At 36.4% G+C, this 25,265-nt stretch overlaps 1 protein-coding gene across 1 annotated transcript in view; it reads left to right on the top strand.

Annotated features, from left to right (window-relative positions):
* LOC108753842 (kinesin-like protein CG14535) overlaps positions 1–25,265 on the top strand; it is a 259,756-nt gene that overhangs the window by 108,154 nt on the left and 126,337 nt on the right. The window contains exon 3 of the mRNA XM_018495775.1: positions 20,914–21,103. Within this exon, the coding sequence (XP_018351277.1) occupies positions 20,914–21,103 (190 nt within the window). The remainder of the gene's footprint in view (positions 1–20,913; positions 21,104–25,265) is intronic.

Raw genomic sequence — 25,265 nt, 5'->3', positions numbered from 1 at the left:
ATTAAAATCATCGAAGTTTTGCGTAAACTGTGTGTGTCAAAGACGCAACGGCATCCTAAACATTTGTTCAGATATTGCAACAACGATTATCTATCCGAATACCCGAATATCTACAAATCGGATGAAATCGTCAGTTCTAATTAAAATATTCTACGAATACTTGGATATCAAGATTCGGATATCGAATAAACGGATAATCTTCAATCCTAATAAAATAAGGTCGACGTGCCTCTGTTTCTCTCTTTTTGAGACATTATTTTATACTTCTTCAAGTGTTACTTGAGCATCAACATTTTCTAGGCAACTGCATTTTCCGGTAACAAAATATAAAAAGTCAGAAATTGCACGTTGAACTTGCAGCTTCGCGAGTTTTATATACGCAAGATGATTTTTGCGGTCGACGTGGTTTACATCCGCGGGCGATACCGTTGCTGCGAGTGTTGCGATCGATCGCGGCGACGCGATTGTAAACTGCGAACTTAGTGTCAATGTAACCCAGAGCTCCGTCCGGCGAGGACGTACCTGTCAGACACTACCGGTATATATTAACGCCGGCGGGTACGATGGTAACGGATGGCTCGGGGATCGGGAGTGGCTTTTGAAGTCGCATAGTTTCCTCCACCGGCACGCAGACGTTGCGTGTCCAGAAGACTCGACATTGCCGATCGTACGAGGTCGGCGATAGTTAACGGCGTGCCCGTTTGTGTGCGAGTGTATATGCATATGTGTGTGTGTGTGTGTGTGTGTGTCTCTCTCTCTCTCTCTCTCTGTGTGTGTGTGTACATGTGTGTATGCTCGTGTAACTATGCCCGGTTATCGTCACGTACGGTATTATGAGAATAGTTTGCAAATTAAGATCGCGTATGCGGTAGACAGTAGCGAACGCAATATTCACCACGGTCGCTCCAGTCGCTTGATACTTTCGATGCGCTCGAATCGCAAGTGACGCTAAGACTTCGGTGATGTGCCTCGTTTAATGCAAAACCTATAATTTCGTCGAGATCGTTACAAGTTATCGTGATTATGCTGTAAGATATGAAAATATTGAGAAAGCAAAAATCTACGCGCTTCATATATTAGTCCTTCTTCAGTTCTGAGCTTTCTCAAATCCAGAATTTTTCTCTGAGTTTTATCTTGCGTTGATTTTATTTAGTTGAGTTTTTACCCGTAGAAATAAGACAGGATAAAGTAAGAAACGTATTTACGGTTCACTGAAGACATCTATCTTTAGTTACGTTTCTAAGGTCTAGAGATAGACTACTGTAAACAAGCAGAAATGAAAGGGCTCCTGGAGTTACGACATACCTCGTAGTGTGTACTGCGCTGTTGGAAAAAAATTCAAAAAATACGAGTAGATTAACAAGCTTTCTCATCATTATTGCTTTATCCATAAAATTGACTTTCTTATTTTGCTTTTGGTCATTATTACTAAGAATCTGTAATGAAAGGATATTTATAAGAAACGTTATAGAGAGCGATGAGAAAGAGAGATAAGTTAAAAAAAATTAAAGATATTCTCATTCAAAGTCTAAAATTATCGTTTTAGTAGAATTTATTTCAATATAAATATATATAAAGTATATTTATAAAATTATATTTCTAATGGTAATTATCTCTTCTTCATCACGGATAATTACATCTAATATGTACATTTAATTAATATTAACGCTTATACATTAAATGAATATTAATATTTGAACGAAATACATTCGATAAAATTTTATTAATATTTACGTCCATTAATATCAATACACATATTTTCTGAGAGTAATTTAATGATATATTTTATTATTGCTGAAAATCATCGAAAAAAATTGATATTTATATGTTTTTTACAATTCATTGTGTTATAAACAGCGGTATATTCGGATTTTAGAAAAAAAATTGTTTCTTTGATCGCGACGATAACGAGCTGAACTTTTCTTGCGCGGCGCCAAGTGAAAATCACTTAAATAAAGGATAAGCCTCCTTTCGCGACCAGTTCCGTTGTCCGTCCGAGAGCGAGCATCTGTCGGCCTCCATCTGGCTACAACTATTCAGAAACCGGCACGGCTGACCGCAACAACGTCTGTACCACTGCGGCTCTCGCCAACGTCGTACATCGTCTTCATAGTTGCAGCGGTCAAGTAGAGTAGATCCCGGTGCGATTCGTCCAGTCGACTAGTCCAGTATCTCTCAAGGGATGGAACGAGCATCTCAGCGGATAATTGCGTGAAGAACGTCGACTGGAGATAGTCGGTGCGAAGAGAGGGATATACGTCGAGAAGAAGGCACATTATCGACGATGTCCGTCTCGAGATAGTCGGAAAAATCGTCGTCGGGGCAGGAGAAAAACATTTTCAAAGACGACATATTCTCCGCGTATATAGACGAGCGGATTTGAGGCTGCGTGCGACGCGCGGATAACACGGGAATAGGATATCGCCTTCTTTTCTTCTTTTTTTCTTTTTTTCCCTTTTTTTCCCTTTTGCTTTTCCAGCAGAGAAGAAAATCGCGTCCTTCCAGAAAATTGATCTCGGTAAGCTGTATTTGACGAGAGTACAACGTTCATCGAGATCGAATCCGACGCGAATGGTTCTTTCGCACATTGGATGATAGCATATTTCACAGAGTGCATTCGAGGACGCAGAAAAGCGAAATACGTGCGCTCGCGGTGCGAATGTACATCATTCGGAAATGCTCTTTTATGCAACACATCCCGCGGTTATAGGACATCCTGTATAACGCATCCTGTATTCTCTCGCTGGACGATCTCGCTGAACTTGGCTCGTACTGAAATTTAACGTCGCGTTCGCCCACAAATGGCGTGGCGCCGGTTAAGATTATCGACAAGGTGCACCCCGTTATATTCCGCACACGTAAGTCTTCCGACATCTTTTATAGGTAAATACATATTTCGCTTGCGTCCTATAATGGCACGACGATATGGGAAGCTATAAAGCGGCGAACCTGGCGCTCGTGTACCACTTTTCCTCATCACGATGAAAAAAATGGCAGTCTCGTGTCTTGGCGTTTTATCGAGTTTCTCGGTTGTGGATTAAGCTGATGGAAAGCGCGGAGGGCGAAAGAGGAAAGGGAGAGGAAGAGGGAGAGGAGGAGAGGGAGGGGAGAGAGAGAGAGAGAGGGAGAAGGAGAGCGAGAGAGAAGTTAATTGTGAAAAGGAATGAATATGAAAAGAACAATCAAACGCTGCATATTTGCAATTGCTACGTGCACTATTAAATACTAAAAAAGCAATGGTACCCAATTCTTTGAGTTAAATAACAATTTGTTATTTTTAACATGTTAAAATGTAAACTAATCTATTTTGTGATTAGTTTTAAAATAATCCATGTTTATATTAACGCACTTAATTATTGCACTTAATAAATAACGTAAATAATAAACTAAATTTGAGTCAAATTAATGCATTTTCTTGAGTTTAAATTATTAAATTTTACTGTTTTAATTAAATTAACGATGCATATTGAGTAGAAGCAGTGGCGATGTATAGAAATGATTAACGATATCTGTAATTATGTGTGGGTATAATTTGATATTATGAATTTAGCAGTGGGCAGATTATTGCCACAAGATATAGGTGCACACAGGTCGAATGCATTAGGACTCTCGAATTACATTTGTAACACAAGCCACGTTCTGTGCACAAAGAGCACGATCATTTGCCAAAGGATACACTGTTAAATTCATAATGTCATATTACCCAATTTGAATTATTTTTAATTGTTTCTATAGACGCTACTGTTTCTACTCAATATGTCGTTAATTTAAATAAAACAATAGAATTAAATAGTAAAACTCAAGAAATATTAATTTTACTCAAATTTAGTTTATTATTTACTAAGTGTATACAGCTGATATGAACGCTGTTTACTTTAAAATTAAACAATTTGATCATAGAAATGGGTTGGTTATATATAGTTTTTTTTAAATCACGTGCTTCAAAATAATACGTTTTGACACATTTAGAAGTTAAAAATAACAAAATTATTACTTAACTTAAGAAAATAATTTAAATATAATCCTTTAATATTTAACAATTATAGAAGGTCTTGCGTCATATAAACTCGAAATGATCAAAATCAGTAGTACATCTTTTAATAATACGTGAAAAGAACAATTTTGCTAAAATATTTAAAAATTTAATATAGATCTGAAAATAATTATGTCAAAATAATTATATAGGGCACCCAAATTGCAAGAATATCAAAACTTTTTACAGTGTTGCTCATTATATTTTAGCGTCCAACATAATTATTCTAATGATCCAATAAGATTTTCGGATCTGTATTTTTAGATCTAGTTAAATTTTTAGATATATATTTCAGTAAAATAATTTTTTCCGTGATAGATATTAGCTGCGCGCACGTGCAACTTACACACACACACACACACACACACAACTCAAAAATTAAATCACATGAAAATTATTAAATTCACGTAATTCTATAAATTGCGCCATAAATATTTTTAACATCGATGATCCATGTATATCACTCATTAACACTTTTATCGAGCGTGTCAAATGTTTTACATGACAACAATTTAAGATGTTTTCTATATATAATATTGAAACGTTCTTTCGCACAATAAAAAACGCATGTCCGAGATTTGTGGAAGGGAAATTTGCACGGAAATTGCGTCGCACGCCCGCGTCATTCGATAATACTTGCAGTCGTCGTAACTCGCTCACGTCTTTATATTTTTTCGTCTACGTCGTTTCCCATGCCTATTCCAACTTATCCTGAACTGCCGATATCCCGGAATTTTACGGCGAGATGTGTAAAGCGGTGCGACTAGCAGCCTCCGAAGGTGCATCAGAGTTCTGTCTGACATTTTTAAGAAATTCCATCCCCCCTTCTACCCTCACCCATCCGTCGTTCACCGTTTTTTCGCCGTCGCTCCAGGCTGACATTATGCTAACCAGTCCCTCCGGCCCTCGATATTTCGAGCCGCTCGTCGCTCTCTCGTTGATCTACGAGCTCTATTCCCTCTCCTTCTTTCTTTCTCTCCGTTTTTCTCTTACGCTTCCTCTTCGCCACTTGTTAACGCTTACGAGACCAGAAGCTGCACCTCTCGGGACGAAACACCCTCGAACTGTCAAAATGTTACAAACCCGCTGTTCCCGAGGGAATCCGGGCGCGAGGGCTACCGGAACGGAACGAGATTTCGTCCTTCTCCGCGTGAGTTATTGTCCTCGAAACCGATACTGGCTGATAACCTTTTCTTATCCGGATTACAATCCACCCGCGTGCCGCATGAATAGGATTTTGGATGAATCGAGTTAGAAACTTCCATCCCAGGAAGAAGGCAGCGGCTTGAGATAAGCAAAAACCTGTTTTTATGACAATCGAGAGAATTAATAAACAAATTTAAGTAGAAATAGCTCGATAAGCGAAGTTTTAATTTTAAATTCTATTTGTCTGCCGATTCATTTGCCCGTAACGTAAGATTTTAAGTAAAGGCATTAGTTACAAGAAATTTTTCAATTATTTTTTATAAATATTGTAATCTACGTAATTTAACATTCGACATCGCGCATTGATGAATTTTCGGTTTTTATATATTTCTTGATAATCAATTTGTTTTTCTTTAATAAAAAGAACGCTTTGAATTTGGTAACGTTTATACATATATAGGCACAATAAAAGAAGAATTTTGTTGAGGTATCTAAAAATTTCGCTAGAGACAGATTTAAAAATAATTTTGTTGAATTATGAAAATAATTACTTAAGAGGGATGCACCGAATATATCCGAAAAATTTATAATTATAGTAACATGTAATTATAATTTCAAATACCAAAAATTTTTCTCGCAGTGCAGCAACTTTCTTTTTAGCTTTCTCCTACATAATTATTTTAATAATCCCAACCAAATTATTTTCAGATCTCTGTATTTAGCTAAATTTTTAGACATTTCGGTAAAACCATTTTTTTCTGTGCATCAATTTTGTTGTGAACAATCGCATTCGTGGCATTAAGCAAGGATTACTTTGTATTATCCGTTGCTCAGACGTGTTCCTGTCACACATGTGGCATATTTCAGCGTTATTTCAACGACGGGAACTCGATACGCGCCGCCGTGCCATTTCGGTATAGAGCGAAATCGGAGCGATCGTCGCCCGTCGACGTCGGTTTATCGAAAATTTATTCGTTCCCACCGACACGTGACTGCTGGCCGCTTTGAAGAGGACCGACAACCGCTGGCGATCGTCGTCGCGGACGCTCGCAAATGAAAGTTACTCGATATTGCGTCAATAATGGTTCGACGTACGCGACAAATGGCGCGTGGCGGAAAACGGCCAAGAAAGGTGGCAGAGAGCCGGAGAAAGAATAGCAGACAAACGCTTTTTCATCCGACAGTGGGGCGCTCGTAAAAATGTCATTGCACCCGTGGGCAGAATCCATGCAGCTCCGCAATTTTTGGCCGCAATACGTCATACGGTCGCGTCGCGAACGAGCCGCATTAAAAAGACTAGCGAAACATGGTAGTGTATGATTTTAGTTCTGCTGTATATTCCATATCGAAGACATTTTTTCATATTACAGCTTTACTCGTCCCCGATACACCGATGTCGATTTATTCCCGACACTTCGTGGTTTTAGAGATAGGTACACGGAGATCAGTCAGAACCAAGTTGTCAGAGTTAATAGCGTCCTCTCTAACGCATTACAGCTATTTGTGGCACGGACATGATAAATATGAAAAAAAAAAAAAAAAATCGGATAAATACGGCAAGACTACTAGGTTTGCGAGCGAGCTAACGAATTTATGCGACACGTATTTTTAACTCTTTTTTAACTCCCACCCGAGCGATGAGAAATGGTCGCCATCGTCTGGTTTTATCCAGATACTAAAAGAATTATGTTAGAATAAAAATTCCTATTTCCGAGAGAAGGTGGAACGTCTATTGGTGAGCCTCCATAGTACTATCTTACTCTTCTCCCCCATCCCGGAGGAAGAAATATCGCGAGATCCATTATTTTAGAATTTAAATTAATCTTCTTATTATGCGAATGTGGAAACATCGTTTCGTATGCAATTCGATCGATGCGAAATCAAATGGTACTAAAAACTTCTATATATAGATTAAACCGCTAACTAGCCTCAAATATATTACTCTCAAAAGTATGTACTGAATTTCATAGCGTACCTGGAAAACCGGGAAAAGTTTGGGGAAAATGTAAAAAAGTCTGGAATTTTGAAATTTGCTCACAGTTTTCTTAAATTGCTCCTATTCTAAATAATTGTTTTAATTTTTTAATATATCTGACTTGTAATGAAATATATTTAAAATTTGCACACTTTAAACGATTTTAATAAGATAATTAAAATTTATATTTTTTATATATTTATATTTTTTTATTCAATATTTTTATTTAATCGCTCTTTTTCGTAACTGCATTCTTTTTTCTAATACTAATTTATTTTTTATTAGCTTGAATTTGCACCCAAAATTTTAGCATGCTAAGCCTTTTTTGTGTTGTTTTTAATAATATAGGCTAGCTTTCCTACAACTCTTGACTTTAAATGTGTTAAAATTTATATATTTTATATTGAAAAGTTTTCCATTTTCATCTAGAAAACCTGGAAAAGTCAGGGAATTTTAAAATTTATTTTCTGTGGCAACCCTGCGTACGTACTACGTGATGTGCCACGTGTGTAATCGGTGTGTCCCTTTATTATTTGTTGCCAATCATTTTCAACTTCAGTAGATTATTTTTAACTTTTTTCAAAAAGATGAAGAGTTAGTTGAACCAAGATTGCAATTTAACAACATTGGTACAAACGGGCATGTGTCACGCACATATAGTAGCTTTTGGAGATAATTTTTTGGTACGATAAATAAGGGAATTGAAGAGCGTTTATACTGGCCGTAACTTTTTAACCGTATACCGTATGTTGTAATTTGTGTAAGACTTAACTAATCACAATCGAGTAGTCCTCTCTTAAAATCGAAGGAGAACACGTATATAAATGCTCCTTTTGCAATGTAGAATTTCGTGAGAATACGGTGAAATTTATTAAATATCAGAGAGGAAAATTCTTTCGTAAAGATCCTTCCGATTTCCTTTCGATTCCAACTATAATGATACAACGTAAGTAGATTTGTCGTAAGTTCTCGGTATTCATCTTTGTACCGTAAGATGTACGAGCATGCAAATATCTGCATTCGGGAACTTTTGCAAACTTCTCACGTTCATAAGGAACTTGCCGTTCTATCTGACGAGACATTCCTTCGCTCGCCATACGTTCTTAATCTCTGCCTCTTTGTCCTAATAGCCGCGTGAACTTTTAATCGTTAACAGGAATTTACCGGAACTCTTCGAGCATTTTGCATTCTCTAGCAATAGTAGTGGAACATTCGCAGGTAGAAAATGATGAAAATTTACAAATACACATTATTTCCAAGTGCAATCTGTAAGAGTAAAGTCATTCATTATTTGAAACTTGAGGTATTTTTTATCATTATTTATGATTCAATCTTCATTTATATTATTACGCGGATAGAACGGTTTTGCTAAAGTATCTAAAGATTTAGTTAAGATACAGATCTGAAAATAATTTTATTGAATTATCAAAATAATTATGTAGAATGCCTAAACTGATTGCTTGAATGTCAAAACTACTTTGCAGTATTGCTTGTTATGCTTGAACATCTTATATAATTATTTTGATAATTTAACAAAAAAGACCTAAATTTTTAAATACTTTGGTAAAATTGTTACTCGTTAGGAAAGTTCTTAAAGTTAAGGAAAAGGAAAATTTTCATTAGGAAAATTTTTAAAGTTAAGGAAAATTCTTTGGTTATTTAGAATTTATGATTCAACGTTTGTTTATAGTTTATTATATCAGTATTAATTTGTTAGGCAAGTTTTTAACTGTAATTAATGCATGGTATTACTTTCCGAACAACGTAATTAAATTTTGAGGATTTCTAGGCGGAGGAATTCGAAGCGTCGTGGAAAAAAGCTCGTAATCCTCCAACCGATTCCATCGGCAATCAAACTTTCCCGTAACACAAATCAGATTTCCACGATTCCTCGCACGGCCGGATCACACGCTTTTTCGAGGGTCTGTGCTCCTTGTTGGCGCCTTCCTGAATATTTATGGCTGCTCGTCGAGAAGGGTACGCGTTCTCATTCTTGCGAATCCATCGACGATGAAGATCGTCCTGTCGTCGTCGAAGCGAGCGTGGAAGCGAGCGTTCCTGGCGCTCTCTCGTTAATACGAGCGATAAATCAGGGCAATATTCGAAAATTACGCGTGTAACGCGCCATGAAATGAACCGATCGCTCGTCAACCGAGTTACCGCGATTCGGGATAAAAGGTAATAATCGTATTTCATGATCGCCATGGGATTTTTCTATATTTAAACCATTCTTTAAAAAAAAAACCATCTACTACTCTAGTTCTTCCTTTTTTTTAACCGTAAATGTTTTATATCTGCCATTTAGATATATTACATGACGACGAATGATGCTCACACTATTAAATGAAACGCTGATAGATGTATATATTTAAGTTGAGGAGTGGAAAAGTTTTTTTTGTTGATTCACAGCATTATATTGACATTATTGTTACATTTTTATGGGAAAGTTTAGTACAAAAATGGAAGAAACAAGATTTATAGTTTATGAATTATTATTATTTTCGTGACTTTATACCGAAAAATAGTTTTGCTGAAATATCAAAAATTTAGTTAAATACAAATCTAAAAATAATTTTGTTAAATTATAAAAATTATGTAGGACCTTCAAGCTGGTTGCTAGAATGTCAAAAGTTTTTGCAGCACAAATGCTCATCGTGCTTGAGTTTTCTACGTTATTATTTTAGTCCAACAAAATTATTTTCAGATCCGTATTTATCTAATTTTTAGTTACTTCAGCAAAATTGTTCTTTCCGTGTGTCATTTATTTCATTATTATTTCTTGCATTTGTGAATTTCGTAGCATTTTCTATGATAGATGAATACCTACGTGAATCTTGAGTTCATTAACAGGCGCTAAATTATTCGTCTAATGTTTAGTTGTATTAATTTAATTACAAAATAACGTTCAACGTGAGACAAGAACCAAATAATCGCATTTAGTATCAGCTTCTTGTCATGTTCTGCATAATATCTACACATTAGTAGTTATATCACGCTTCGCGCAGAATTGTACATCATTTCTCCTCGCGTTTTGTTAATTAACAAGAAATATTCATTTATTGAAATGAAAATCGCAATAATAATTTTTTCGCAAAATCTTGAAAACTATAATGTCGTGATATTTTAATTAAAAACTGAAACCATGCACCGTAATCTTGTGAGATCAATACCAGTTGCTTGTGCATATGTTGTTCGAATACGTCTATCTTCTTTACAAAGAAGGTGGAAAGAAGGAGAAGGAGAGAACTGAGACGAAGTAACATATCGTACCTATGAATGCATAGGAATACAGAGAGCAGGTAATACTTGTCGCAAGATAAATATTATTCATGCGCAATTGCGGACGAATTTATCTCGCCATTTGCGTCCTCGTCTTCTTCACGACATCGGACGCGTTTCGTCAAAAACGTCAGGAATTCCATCCTTCCGCAAAGTAACGAAAGCCGCATCCCCTTTCATGGATTGTAGGGATGCATTCCGGATGCCTCAGGGTGAAATGTTTTCTCCCACAACCGTTCATGTAGAAAGGAAATTATATCGACAGCTCTTACGGAAACTATCGAGACGAGCAATGGGCGCTTTTCTTTCTTTATTTTTTTCCACTGCGATCGGCACAGCGCCTTACGAGACTCGACAGCAGCGAGGCAGACGAGGGTGAAGGAGAGGCTTGAAATGTGGATTCACAGAGCGTTCCTGAACTTCAGTACCGATCTTCTGGAGCCTTGTGAAGGAACAAACAGACAGTCATTTCACGTGAAATTCTTTGTATCGTTGATGCATCTTAAAGCAAACAATGCTTATGTCGGATATACAAAAGAACTTTTTCCATTTACTTTATTTCCTAAATCTTCCTAAAAAATGTTTATCGCCGCATTGATATAGAAAGAATATTAATTTCTTACAAGATACCTATTAGCATGATATTATTAAATTGCTTGTCAATTTAATATATGATATTTTACTCTAGTTCTTTTTATTGTAATTGTGTTTCAAAACTAGGAAAAAGATTTTGGTGCGCGGTTTTCAGAATTGGATATATAAATTCACATCGAAATATTTAAGCATTAATAATATCCACGTTTGAGAAAATGTAGGAATAAATATCTCTTGCTTAGTTAAATTTAATTTTGTTTAGTTGCGTTATTTTTCTATTAATACAACGTGATGTCATTGTTATGATTCACTTAATTTTCTTTAAGCATTGTATATAAATAATACTTTTATTTTACATTAATAATTTACCATGTTTCTCTTGCTACTCTGCTTTTCCTTACAATCTTCCTTCCGTCTTATTCGCAATACTGTCTCTCGGCATCGAATCTTACGCGTTGCGCAGACTATTGTCTGCGACAGTTTGTTACATACGAGCAAATGACGGGAGCAATTCAATCAGAGTTTTGCAGCGATCGACCAGCTGAGACATCTGCGCTTCGTTTCGATCATAGCACACGAAATCCTGCTACTCCGTTCTTGACAGAGCGGCATTTCGCATGATTTACGATGCGAGGGCTATGCACGACGCCAATGTAAGTTAACCGAGCCTCTCTTGTGGGCGCGATACTTTCACGAATACCTACAACGGATTTACTACTTCACGTGCTCGTCAAAAAGATCGACTCGTCAAGTCTTTCCCGCGAGAAAACGCGTCCAAGTTTGCTTATTCACGGACGAAATACGTCGCGAGTTATTGTCGATGGGCCTTTTTAAGTATACAAACTCTCGGTTACGAGTGCGCACATTTTCTCTCGAAATAAAAAATTAAACGTTATTGTAACGCGGAAAGAACGATTTTACTCAGATATAAAAAAATTTAGCTATGTACAGGAAGGTTGAATTTTGTTGGACCATCAAAATAATTATGTAGGATGCTCAAGCATAACGAGTGTAAAATGTAAAAGATCTTGATATTCTAGCAATCAATTTAAGCATCTTACATAATTATTGTGATGGTCGAACAAAATTATTTTCAGAACTGTATTTAGTTAAATTTTTAAATATTTCAGCAAAGTCGTCCTTTTCGTGTAGTTATGTAGCTAGTTAATTATGTACTCGTTGGTAACATACCGGAACAGGAAATGATAAATTGTTTATAAAAATGAACATTTTAACGAATAAATGATTATATTTACAAATAAAACATGTTGTTGAAACAAGAAAGTAATCAGGATTATCGAGAATATCGATAGAATAATAAAAGTGACGAAACAATGAGAGAATCGCGTTGAAATCTGCTTGAGAGATCGCGCGATTATTAACAAACAAGATTTTATTTGTTAAAAAATGAAAAAAACGCACGATTGCCGATTCAAATCCCGACAAAATAGACGAGTTGGACAAACGGAGCGAGAAATGCGCGGCGAGGGGCAAAGACGGGTTGATAAGGATTAAAGCAAATGCACTCTTGATTATCTCGCTGGGATGAAGCGCGAGGGTAGAAGAGGTCCCGGGCTAAGAAAAATACGGGGAGAATGGAGGTAATGCGAGAGGCCGTTGAATACGCGGTCGGGATTTTTCATGGATCGATTATGGCAATTCAATCAGGAGAGAGGGTGCGAGGAGCGCGGGCGAAATTTGTCGTTTCGACGTGAGAGTGACGAGATTTATCCGAAGGAGAACCCCGGAGAGCGGCGCGACATCCTCTCGAATGTGCTCTCCATCTATTCCAGCGAGATCCCGTCGGTGTTTTCTTTTCGTTTCCGGGCAACCGAACGGAGAAAGGTGCGTGACAGAGTCCCGATGGAATGGGACAGAACGATAGAGGATAGGGGGGAGGAGGGAGGGAGGGAGGGAGGGAGGGAAAGAGGGACACCACCCACCATCCACCACCGCGGCGGTGCAAACGGGATTGCCGAGTTTGCCGAGCCACCGCGTACCGCGTCGCATTTCCCACTTCGGGGATGGGTGCGAAGTAAAAAGAGACGAGAACGGGCTGTTACGTAATTTATGGAGTGGTTACACATAGTTCGTGTGGCTCGTGTTCTCGTCCTCCGCCCCGGGGACTCGATCGCGTAACGATTCGCGCTCTCTCAAGTGTGTGCACCGGGAGGAATTATTCAAACATTTGTTTCATGAGAGCGATATGTTGCGTAGTCGCGAAGAGTAAATTTTAAGGCTGATAAAAAAGACAGAAACGGGGTTGCCACCAAGGCACGAGGTACGACACAAGATCTTTTATAGAAATATATTTTTTATAGGAAACATATTAGTTAATTATATTTCAGTATTCTCGCGTAATGTAAAAGATAATAAAATTTCTCCTAAATACGTGTTTTTTTTTTTTTCAACTAAATTTACGAGAACTATTTTTAATTTTATTAACCAGCTCCTGAACTCTTAGGAATGCATTTAGAGCTGTGAGAAAAAGTTATCTTTTTAAAAAGTAAGGTGCACTAACTTTACAGAGATAAATATGGATAAAATACGGACTTTTCTCTTAGAGTATTTCTTTCTCTCTTTCTGCCTCTCTTTCGCTTGCCCTCTTCCCCTCTCGCACGCTTGCTCTTTCTCTCTCTTATTTTTTTTAGGCATGAAGTATGAAATATCTGTCTAATTCTTTATTATCACTCGTCATTTTAAACCTCTGTTACAAAAATAGCGTTTCTACCTCGCGCGTACGTATAGCTAGCTTCAATTGAGAATTCTAAATCGCATGGCGCTCAAGTATATTATTTTGCCATTCTGTGGTTCGCCATAGGAAGATTCGTCCAAAAGCCGAGCGCGTTTGAAGCGAGAGCAATGTAAAATTTATAGATCGTAGAGCCAGTGTAAGAGGCTTAACTTTTCGAGCGATAATACTTCACTAGTAATAGGTCGGGAGCCGGATTCACGTAATAATGCGATTACCAATATCGGTTGCAACGGGTAGGGAGAGTCGAATTTAAACTACAATTATCCTCCGCTATGGGATACCGTCGAGTGCAATGCGCGTGATAACGTTAGGCACACTGCCGATACCTTCCGTAGAATGTACGGTGAAAAAGGAATTTTCTTCGTGAAACATTCCGCTATAAAAATGTTAGAGATTTTTCACTGAGCGTCCATTAAGGTGTTTACAGAACGACGGAGAGCTTTGTAACTTTCTGCAGGCAAGAAAAGTAGTTAATGAGGATGCAAATTTAATCCGTCCGGAAGAAATTTCATTTGCCGCCAGTCTCGACAAATAATTTGTCGTGAATCTTATAACTTTCAACATCATTGGTGGCTATCCAAACCCCTTCATTTCCGTCTTGCAACAGACAGCTTAAGATATCGTTGATAAAGCTCAGTCAGTGACTATCAGAGCAATATAATTTCCATTTGTAAAATTTGGCTCAATTAAAAAGGCTAATTTTACAATTATTTTACATGATTACATCCTCGAAGAGTGTATCTGCAGGTATGGACGTACGTCAAGGTGTTTGCCCTTTTCCCTAAATTTTGAAAAAGAGACACGATTAAATTATGAAAATTATTTTCACGCTGAAAAGTAAAACGTAAACGTTCGTTGCCCAATTTGTGTACGCGTTGCTTGTGAAAAAGTTCGAAGATCTTTAAAGGCTGCAGACTTTAATATAAATATTAATGATAAGTTTTGTGTAAAGATAAATTTTTGCCCCTTTCCCCCTCCTCGACCGAAATCCAGAGTACACCTGCGACTGCGGAAGACAGATCCATGAATATTAAAGTGATCGCAGAAATAAAAATTTTTTTCAGATGTTACGTAACATTTTTCTTGTTGAATGCGCGAATAAGAAGAAGGAAACGTGAACGCTACGTAATTTGTCCTATTAAAAAAAAAAAAAATCAGCTAGCCTCTCGGATGTCCACATGGATAATTTTCCACAGCGATTACTCGTAACGGTGTAACCATGATATGCGCGTTTGTTTAGTGGTCTTGCTATTAGCGTTGCTGTTATGTTCACCCTCGAGTTTATTCGTGGTCTTGCCAGGCAGAAAGGTCGATTGTGTGGTGTGTGCCGCTCTTGCACGAGCTGTTTAATTAATCCACCTACAAAATTCCTCGCGACCGACCTGCTCGTTTTCCCTCTGCTGCGGGCTCGTAAAACCTCGTCACGTGCCGCTCGTCAAAAGTTTTTAATTCACACGCTATGCTGATATCGAACGTGTCGCGGCGCGAAATATGCGACCTTACTAACGGAACCGGACGTTTAGAACGATTCGCGCCATAATTTCCTTGATTAAGCCGAGATACGTGGCGGGTTGCCAAGAAGGGCGGTGTTATACCTCGACCTCCCCTGTCCATTTCCCCGAGGGTGGTCGACGAGTGTCCGTTCGCTCGTAAATAACATCGCGAATTAAGCGTGTAATTTCCACGCGAGTTACGATCGGACCCGGCAGGTCCCCTCCCCCCTCTCTCTCTCTCTCTCTCTTTTATTACTGTAAAAATGTGCGTTCCAAAAAATTTACAATCGCTCGACGCGACGCGGTAAATGCATGAAACGCGTTGTCCGCATCCGAATATAATACATTGAAAGCTCCGCTGGGAAAATCAGTCAATATTACAACTGAAATTAGTCATTTCATGAAAAGCATTTCAAATACAGCTGAATAAATAAATGGCCTTTAAGTATAGAGGTACAAATACAAATATCACGAACAATTAGGTAAAATAGCGATATAAATTAATAAAAATATTTGTCATATAGCTTTCTGGAACATTATTAATGTTTTTATTACTTCAAAACTTCCTCAGTTCTTCATCTCATGTATGCAAAATCTCACGGATGTAAAATATTATACAATCCTAAAAATATACTAAATTGTACAAGTCAAGCCTGCTGCACACGATGCATTTTTTCTTGCTAGACTGCTCGCGTTTTAGTAAATTATTAAAAATTCTGCGCGTTTTCTGTCTGATTCAAATAATGTATATTCAAGCAATTCTAGTAATGTACCGAAACACGAACAACAACAAAAAAATGCATCGTATGCCGTAGACTTGACTTGTCCAATTTAGTGAACTTTAAAATTGTATTTTATTATACATCTCGTAAGTTTAATGAAAGATTAAGGAAGTTTTAAAATAATTAATAAAACATTAATGACGTTCCAGCAGTATGCTATATGACAAAACTTTATTTATATTAATTTGTACAATATTATTATCATTTAGAATAATGAGATAAATCAATTGATGTAAAGGAAACACATAGTTAAAAACTTAAAAACTTAAAAAATATGTAGGCAAAATGGAAAATTTTTTAGATAAGCAACTATATATTTTCTTTACATTAATTGGTTTATCTCATTATTTAATTTATAAAAGTATTAAGATACGATTAACAAAAAATTAATAGTTAACAAGTATTAAATATTTCATGTCAGTATGTGCCGGAATAAAGTATGAAACATCTCGTAAACTGTTGGTTTTTTATCCCTAACTTAATATCTTTATATACAGAATAATTAAAAAGCTCATATTATGCAAAAAAAATCATATAGAGTACTCTTTGTAGTGTCTCGCGCTAAGTGAACGCGTAGCGCGACAATACAGCGCCAAGCATATCCAACATATATTCAACTTCAAACCTATGTAATTTGGTCATAAAAATTGTACAGAAACAAAAAAAATTCATTTTAAAGGTAAAACATAGTACTTTAAGATAGTAATTAAAATTGAAAAACAAAATTTCCTTAATCATAATACCATTCTAACATAAATAATACATTCTAAACATGGTCAAAATCATTTATTTTTAAATCGTCGATTTTTCGCTTAAATTATTCCAATTTTCCCGTAAATGTGACAATAGAATTTTTCTGAAGACGGATTTAAATCCAGCAGTTAAAAATTTTCTAGAAATGACTCCACATGCTAAAAATAAAGTCAAATTTGAAATTCTTCAAATCTTTTGAAATTATTTTTTGATAGTGGTATATTTCTCTAGTTATACTCATTAATCTTATACTCATTTTTATACAGTTAACTCTTGAATATAATAAGGTTTTTTAAACAATATATGATTGAATGCATTGAATTTATGTACTTGATGTATCTTTGTACGATCTTTTTTTATAGTTTTGTTTTATTTTTTAATATTCTTTTTTTATATTTTATTAACTAAATTTAATTTATTATTTTAAATTTAAAAATATTTAGCAAAAATTTGTCTTTTAAAAATAATTTTAATAAATAAAATTCAATATAAAACTCCATTTTAATTTCCTTCGTGGATGCTAATAATATAAACAAGTACAATTTACTACATTTATTTTTCTCAATATATCACAAAAATATTCAGTAAGAATTCTGTATTTATATACGTATTTTTATGTATAGTATAATCAAAATTTGATAATATAATTAGTTATTTGATAATATAATTTTTCAATAATTACTGAACTTATATATTATGCGATTTATATATACATTGTTATATTGGGATAAATTATTTCAGATTTAGAAAAAACTTTTACGTTTATGACTTTATTTGATACATAAAATATTATCTTTATTTTAATTATAAATTATCAAATAAAACGATGAAAACTGAAATATAATATTTGGGTGTAAAACACACTTTGCGAGTAATGCAAATAAGTTTACAATATGAACTGTGGAAATCGATAAAAAAGTCATATTTTTAGTGTGCGCAGTTTAATATTCCATTCATATCGGCATTTTGTGCTTCGTTTTTAAGATATTAAATGTCAATGACGACAGTAAATATGGGGATTTCAGCGATATTTCATTGGAGGTTTTGAATACATGTATGAGACCCAGTACGCATCTGTTCCTCCTGATTGATGAAATAGATTGCGTCTTTGTGACACGCACCTGCGTCTACCACATTCGTTCACGTTCTATTTTAGATTTTCCTTAGGCACATATTGCGAAGTATAGAAGATACATTACTTTCAGAATGGGCTTTTCACTTGCTTCGTAATCTTACGACTGCCAGCTCGTGATAAAATACCGTAATATTTTCGTTTCTGCTTATGTACACATAAAACAGCCTACTTAAAAATTTACAGATTTATTTAAAATTAATTTTTGTATTCATTTCAAAATAAATGGCACAATTGCTTTTTTACTTACCATTATATATGGCAAAGTAATTAATCTTTCTGTGGTTATACCTTTAATTTATTTAAATGTTTAATTAGCTAAATATTTTTAAATAATCAATTTAAAATTTTATTTTAAGATACGTTAATCGCTATATAAAAAAAATACATTTTTTCTTCTAGATTATATTATGCTAAATATCATATATATATTTTATAAACCTTTTAATGTGATCATACAAACAGTTTAAATGAAAGTTATCAAATTTTCAGCTCTTTTTTTACGCGCTTATCAAGTTTTTCCCGCGATAAATTTTTATTATTGTGTAATGTTGAGAAAAAAAATTTTTTTTTCCGTCGGAAGCTCTCAAGCCGCTAATGAGACAGACTGCTTAATTGTGCCTGCGTTAATTACAAAAATATCTCGCCGGGGTCAGTCATGTTTTATTACGCATTCCACATCGCGTAAAGAATGCGCAGTAACATTTGATATCATTTTGCTGGTAGTTATAATTTCACGAGGTTTAAAATGTATTTATTACGAAGAAACACAAGACGTATATTAGCGCAATTATCTCTCTTTGGCGTGTAGCAAATATCGCTATATGGCTGTAAAAAAAAAAGAACCAAAAAACATTTGCGTTGTTCTCATCGTTGAAAAAACCGCTGAAATGTTCATTTTAAAAGAATTCTGATAATTTATTCGTCAAAGTCCCGCTTTATAAACTTCCTTGTCCGTACCGTCTCTTTTCGGTCTCTCCGAGAAATGGGAATTGCAAATATTATAATTCAATCCAGCATAAAACTCAGAGATCGCCCGATGCAGATAAAGTGCATAAAATTCCAAAGCACACAGCGTGATGCTACACGTCAGCTTCGCAAGCAGTCCGTGCTCGTTAAAACGGCACGACGAGCTGCGACCTCGTGGATCTCTTGTAGCCGCTTTTTTTTCCCTCTCTGTCGATGCCATTTATTGCGCGCAACAGCGTTGATAGTGCGCGAAAACAATCCTTTTGAACGGATCGGCAAAACATTCCGCTTGTCGATGGATGTTACGCGGCTGCGACGAGCCGTGCGCGCACGCGTTACGCGAATTCGGCGTCGTTGAAATAAAAAAACGTCCGAAAGCTTTTGTGCGATATTTGCCGGGTACTATAATTGCCTTAAAGGTTTACACGGTTTGCGACTCGCGCTCTGCGTATCCTGGCCATCCGAGACAGGATTGACAATTTTTAACTGATTTCATAATTAACTTTAAAGTGTTCTTTTTTCGCGTGGCATTGTATTTTGTCTGTGTTCGCAGAAATTATTTCAATTAGTCCTACTTTATTAAAAGATTAATTTTTTATTTATATATATAGATTTTTTTTTGAAATTTGACGTTGGAAAAGAAAAAGAGAAAGGTAAGAAAAAAAGAAAAAGAATTTATAGATTTCTTCCATCCGCAGATATCGATGGTGGTGTGTATTTGATATTTATTATGTAAAATTATATTCTCATTGATTAAACTCAGACACACACACACACACATAAAATTGATAAAAAAAACGTGGATACGTTAATCCTTAAATCCCTATAAAACCTATTACTCAACAGAGAAACTTTGAGAACTACTTTTAGCGAAGGAAAAACACGTTTTTTTACTGTAGCCATCAATTCCGGAAACTATGGTCGTCCGTCCCAAAATTACCCTATTATTTCACTGTACTTCAAGAGACTGGCTCCGAATGGCGTGATAAAGTCTCATCTGAGTCTCTCCTTCTTTCCAAGATTAGCTTTAAAATCTATTAAAGAAATCGTCGGCTGACGCATGTCGCAATCGTAAGTCGTTTCACGCGTCGTCCGTTCGCACCTGCTCGAGCGGAAGGGAAAGAGCGTCGAACGACATGATTCACGTGACGGACGAACGCGACGCGGCGCAAAGCGACTGCATCTCGCGGCGATAATCGCCCGTCCTTTTTCACCCCCCCCCCCCCATACTTTCCATTTTTTATGACGCTCCACAGCCCTCCTGGAGGCGCCTACCGCAGAGCGTGGGAATGCGAAGGAGGGGTGGGAAGGTGGGGGTCCGACCTCAGGGGTCGCGAACGAGTGCGCGAGAGGTCACTGGTATTTCCAATTTCACAGAGCGTGGGTTAACGAGGCCCACGAGGGGAGTGGAGAGAAGTTAGGGCAAACCACCCTGCGTAACTTCCGTACCCGCCGCCAAAACTGACGCCGGCGTCGAGCATCGGCGAGCGCTCTCGTTCCCCGGCATGCACCCCTTCAAACGCGGCCACCTCGGTGTATCCCGCACGACGGGGGGGGAGGGGGAGGGGGGAGGGGGGAAGAGAGAGGGAGGTTCCGGCACATTACCTCCGCTGATTACCAAGCCCGCCCCGCGGAGTATGTCACCCAGTCACCCTCGAGACACATACCTTCCGGGATACAGCGACCCTTCCGCAGGTATCTGTCTCTCGGGCCAGGCCCGAGAAAGTAGAAATGAGAGTAAACTTGGACGCTCGACCGTTCTGATACGTTCTTACATTGTAAGCGCGCGAATTTGATGATTACAAACTTGAAATGGGAATATAAATAATATTTAATATTTTGATTTGCGACAAGGTGGCAGAGCGGAATAAGACCCGAAAACCAATGAACGAATAATTGCTTAATTAAATTTCTTTCGGAAAATATTTCTGTGTTTAAAATGTATAATGTGTTATACGACGTACGATAGCAATATTAAATTATAAACATTTTCGTGTCGCAGGGCAGCTCAAAAACTGAACTTGTCGTCGAGTCCGCATCGTAGACGACGTTCCGGCGATGAAAACATCGGATCTGACGAGTTGCCTATTTTTCCCAATGGATATGCTGCGCTCCTTCTCAAGTCACCACCTCCGGCACCTCCCGCCCTTCTCAGGAGGATAGGCGTAAAGGAGCTCACCGGGGTCGGCAAGGTAAGCCCTTATCGATATCGCAGCCTCGGGCACAGACGACGAAGTTTCAGTCGCTACTTTGGAAAATATCGACCATGAATTTCTCCAGCCGATCGCTTCCATCACAGCAACAGCAAAATCCATATAGACATTTCCGCCTTTATGTATATGGACATTTAACTTTATGTATATGTTTATATATATATGTACATATTTTGTACATAATTGCATTTTTTAAATAAAATTAAAAAAATTCAACATAAAAGGTTGAGATGTTCTTGAAATTATACAAAATTTTGCATAAAATAAAATAATACGATTTCTTAAAATAGCATACAAAGAAAATTCTTTAGAAAATGATATAATGTTATTTATAGACATATTATTTTAGAAAGATTGATTTAAAGAATGTGAAACAAAAATTAATTAACCATAAAGATCGCCCGGCAAGCCGAATTTAAAAGTCCACTTTTTGCGATTATACAATATATTGTAAAACAAGTCGCTTTCGTTTGAATTAATCAATCAAGTACACAGACGTAGCGTGTACACATCGCATGCTAATGGCGTCTGCACCACGATAGGATTTCCGCATAGTTTAATCGGGACAGAAGAGCCCGCAGCAGACTTTCGCCTAGCCTGTCTGATCCGGAAGCACGGTCGACTTCCGCTCGTTTCGTTTGCGCGGCGCTTACCGTAAATCCGCGGCCGCTCAATTCTGAAAGGGGAAGAACGTGGGCCCCTGCAGCTATCCAACGGAATTTCCGTCTTATGTGCACGCTATCCCTGGGCATGCGTGTATGCGGGCGAAAACAATCATGGAGCGACGCATCTTTGATATACACAAGCGTACGTGCAACACGCGCGCGTCCGTCAGCCAAGTGAGAATACACGTTGCAAGTGGCATTTGCATAATGTATGGCAGTAACGCTGGCTAAAAATTTAATTTAGACAGTGCAATAACGATCTTATCTTGCGTTTTTAAATGATATACATATTCTTTATTTATTCATTGGAATATGAAAATGAATTATTATATGAAATACTAATTTTTCATAATATAATATAATCCGACTACTGTGAGAGAAAAATTTTTGGTATTATAATTATAATTACATTTTACTGTAATTATGATTATTACTGTTATAGTACTATATGTATATGCTATAAGATTATATGTATTATAGTTATATCAGGCTATTTTTGATATTATTGTATTATGGTGATAATAAGTGTAGTCATATTCATTTTGGGTTGCCAACTGCGGACATCCTGTGTATTTTTTAGCAGAATTATACATATATGTAAGAAGTTATGATACTAACATTATAGTAGTAATAATCATAATTATGCTAACACGTAATTATAATCACAGATATTAAAATTTTTTTCTCAGTATATAAATATTATCGAATCGCGTACAAACAATTGATTGGACGTAGATTCAGTGAAAAATGTAAAAAAGCTCATCAGAGCCTACATCAGCTATTCGGATGCACAAAAATTCTTTATTTTTCGTGTGAATGTAACAAAACAAATGTGATTCTACGTAGTGACGCAACGCACATGACTTCGGTTTCACTTTATGTAAGTTTTATATTATTATTGTATAATGTAATAATTTTGATAATCATTGGGCTATTCGTTACATAGCTAATTTGGCAATTGGATAAAGAAGAACGAACTAACTTGGAACTTTGCGTTAATTATGTAATTTCGATTTATATTTTATATTGCTAAGGATCCGAATTAAAGGGTTGATAAACGTATATTTTATTTGTTTTGTTACATTCACATAAAAAATAACGAATTTTTGCGCATCCGAATAGCTGATGGGCTTTTTTACATTTTTCACTGATAGATTCTTTCGCGCCTCATTATATATATTTGTTTGAACGTAGATTGGTAACTTTGAATCATAAACATGTATCTCCTGTACTTTATCCATTGGTTTTAACATTGCGCAATCGTTCGAGTGGACGATGCTGTACACGTTTGAATCCACGTTCGCAGAAAGGTGTGCGCGCGCGTGCAAATCTTCGTGCGGGCGTGCGATTTGAAATGCAGATGAGCGTCTCGCGCTGCTATAAGCCGCCTGAGTGCCACCGCCATCCCGCGCACTCCGAAACTACAACCCTTTCGCCGTTTCCATTCTCCGTTCGTCGGTGAGAGAGATAGAAAGGGAAAGGAAGGAGAGCAGGCGTCGAATATCCGCATCCGGTTTAAACTATCAAACTGGATATCCACAACGGAAGCTCTTGGAAGCGGTCCCAAGTTCGCCAAACGCGTTCGAAACGCGAATAGAGATGGTGAAGATAGAGATTGGGCGGAGCGAATCGGGCTATTTGAGAGCTCTCTCGACTTTCAATCGTGCTTGCAGACTTGCGCCAATATAGCCAGTGCTGCGCGTACGTCTCTGGTGTCCATAGACACTTTATCTGTATGCAGCTCCCGTAAATCAACATCTATATCTACATAAATTACGGATCGGAATGAAAGTTCGTAGCGCTACTTCATTTGTATCAGGTCTACATGTTTAAAAAGAAAATTGGCTCTTATACTGTTTGATAAAGAAAAATTTCAGCTTTAAGTATTTTGAATTGTACGACGATTTTTAACGGAATGATGAACAATCAAAGTCAAAATGTTCCTTTATTTAATTCACGATAACTCAGTAACAACAAATATTAGGATTATTTAAACAAAAAAACGGTTTTGTCGGGACATCTTTAAGCTTTCGTGTCGAGAAGTAAAAAAATTTTTATAAGTTCTTTTTTGGGTACGCAACAGGTCCACAAAGTAAGATGAAAATTTCTTATTTCATCTAGCTTTAGTTTTCTATATATCTATGTTGAAATATTATTATATTAAACTTACAGAAATTCAAAAGATACTGACTTTTCAAAAGTAGATATTTTAAGCTTTAAATTACAATAAAATTAAAATTAAACAAGGCTCCAAAGCTTAAATCTAGAAAGGAATATAAAGCCACTGAGAGCCAACACAGTTGTACGTGTGTATTCAAAAATAATGTATATGTTAATCACCAATTACAAACGTTTCGACCATAGGATTAGGTCATCTTCAGTGTAACGATTATTCATCGGAATCAAATTTGATGCGCTGTAACACAATAAAGTAAATGCTGCCAATGTGTCAGCTCTCAGTGCCTTTATATTCCTTTATAGATTTAAGCTTTAAAAATCTTTATTTTTTAAATTAAAATTTTGTTTATTTTTGGCGAAGTTATAACTGTTTGAATTTTGTAATTTCGTAACACTCTTTTGTTCCAATATTATATGTTTCATAATAAATAGTTACATAAGTTATCTGAAATTTGAAACAAAAAATATGACTAGAAATAGATTACCTCATAAAGTATACAGGGATAAGATGAAAGAGTTGAAATATTTTTTTGCAAAACGTATTTTATACATGATATATGTAAAACTATGAATAATCCTTTAACCAGCTTTTAAATACTTAATATTATTGTTCAATTATTTTATACAATATTATTAACGCCTCCTTTAAATAATTAAAAATAAACATCTGTGAATAGCTCAATATATGAACGATTAATAATATCATGCAATAATGTTATTTATTACAGAGATCACTTTAAAAGATTCAATTGCATATTGTTTGCTGATTCATTCAACTTCATTGCACGCGACAAATTATAAAAGACGATATACGGGTACGACGATGGTTTCGTATTAAGTTTGTATGCGTAGCGAGACAGATCGAGTTTGATCAGTATGTTGATGAAGTCGGACGAAACGAACCAAGCTTCCCATGTAATCTCCAGGTTATACGAACGCATGCTTAAATATTTGCGCGATGGATAACGACGATGATAACACGGTGACGACAAGCGATTTGGTCGGTTTAAGCGTGACTGTCCTTCGCCCGTATCTTCTAACGCGAGAAATATGTTCTGCAAGTATGCCGAGCAAGAGGACGCAATATGAACATCAGGAAATTTCTCCACGGTACTTAATTATAATAGAGTTTTACGGGACATATAAGAGATCCGCATTAAACTTTAGAAGCGTCTTCGCAAATTGGAAATTAGTTTTCCTTTTGCGAAAAGTTCGATTAAAATATAACTAAATGGGGGAGGGGGGTTACCTAAAAATTAAAAGAGCTTACTTTATACACAATATATATATATATATAT

This window comes from Trachymyrmex septentrionalis, unplaced genomic scaffold (assembly GCF_001594115.1).
Source record: "Trachymyrmex septentrionalis isolate Tsep2-gDNA-1 unplaced genomic scaffold, Tsep1.0 scaffold72, whole genome shotgun sequence".
NCBI lineage: Eukaryota > Metazoa > Arthropoda > Insecta > Hymenoptera > Formicidae > Trachymyrmex > Trachymyrmex septentrionalis.
The sequence above is the reverse complement of the archived record's forward strand: the minus strand, read 5'-3'. Positions and strand labels throughout refer to the sequence as shown.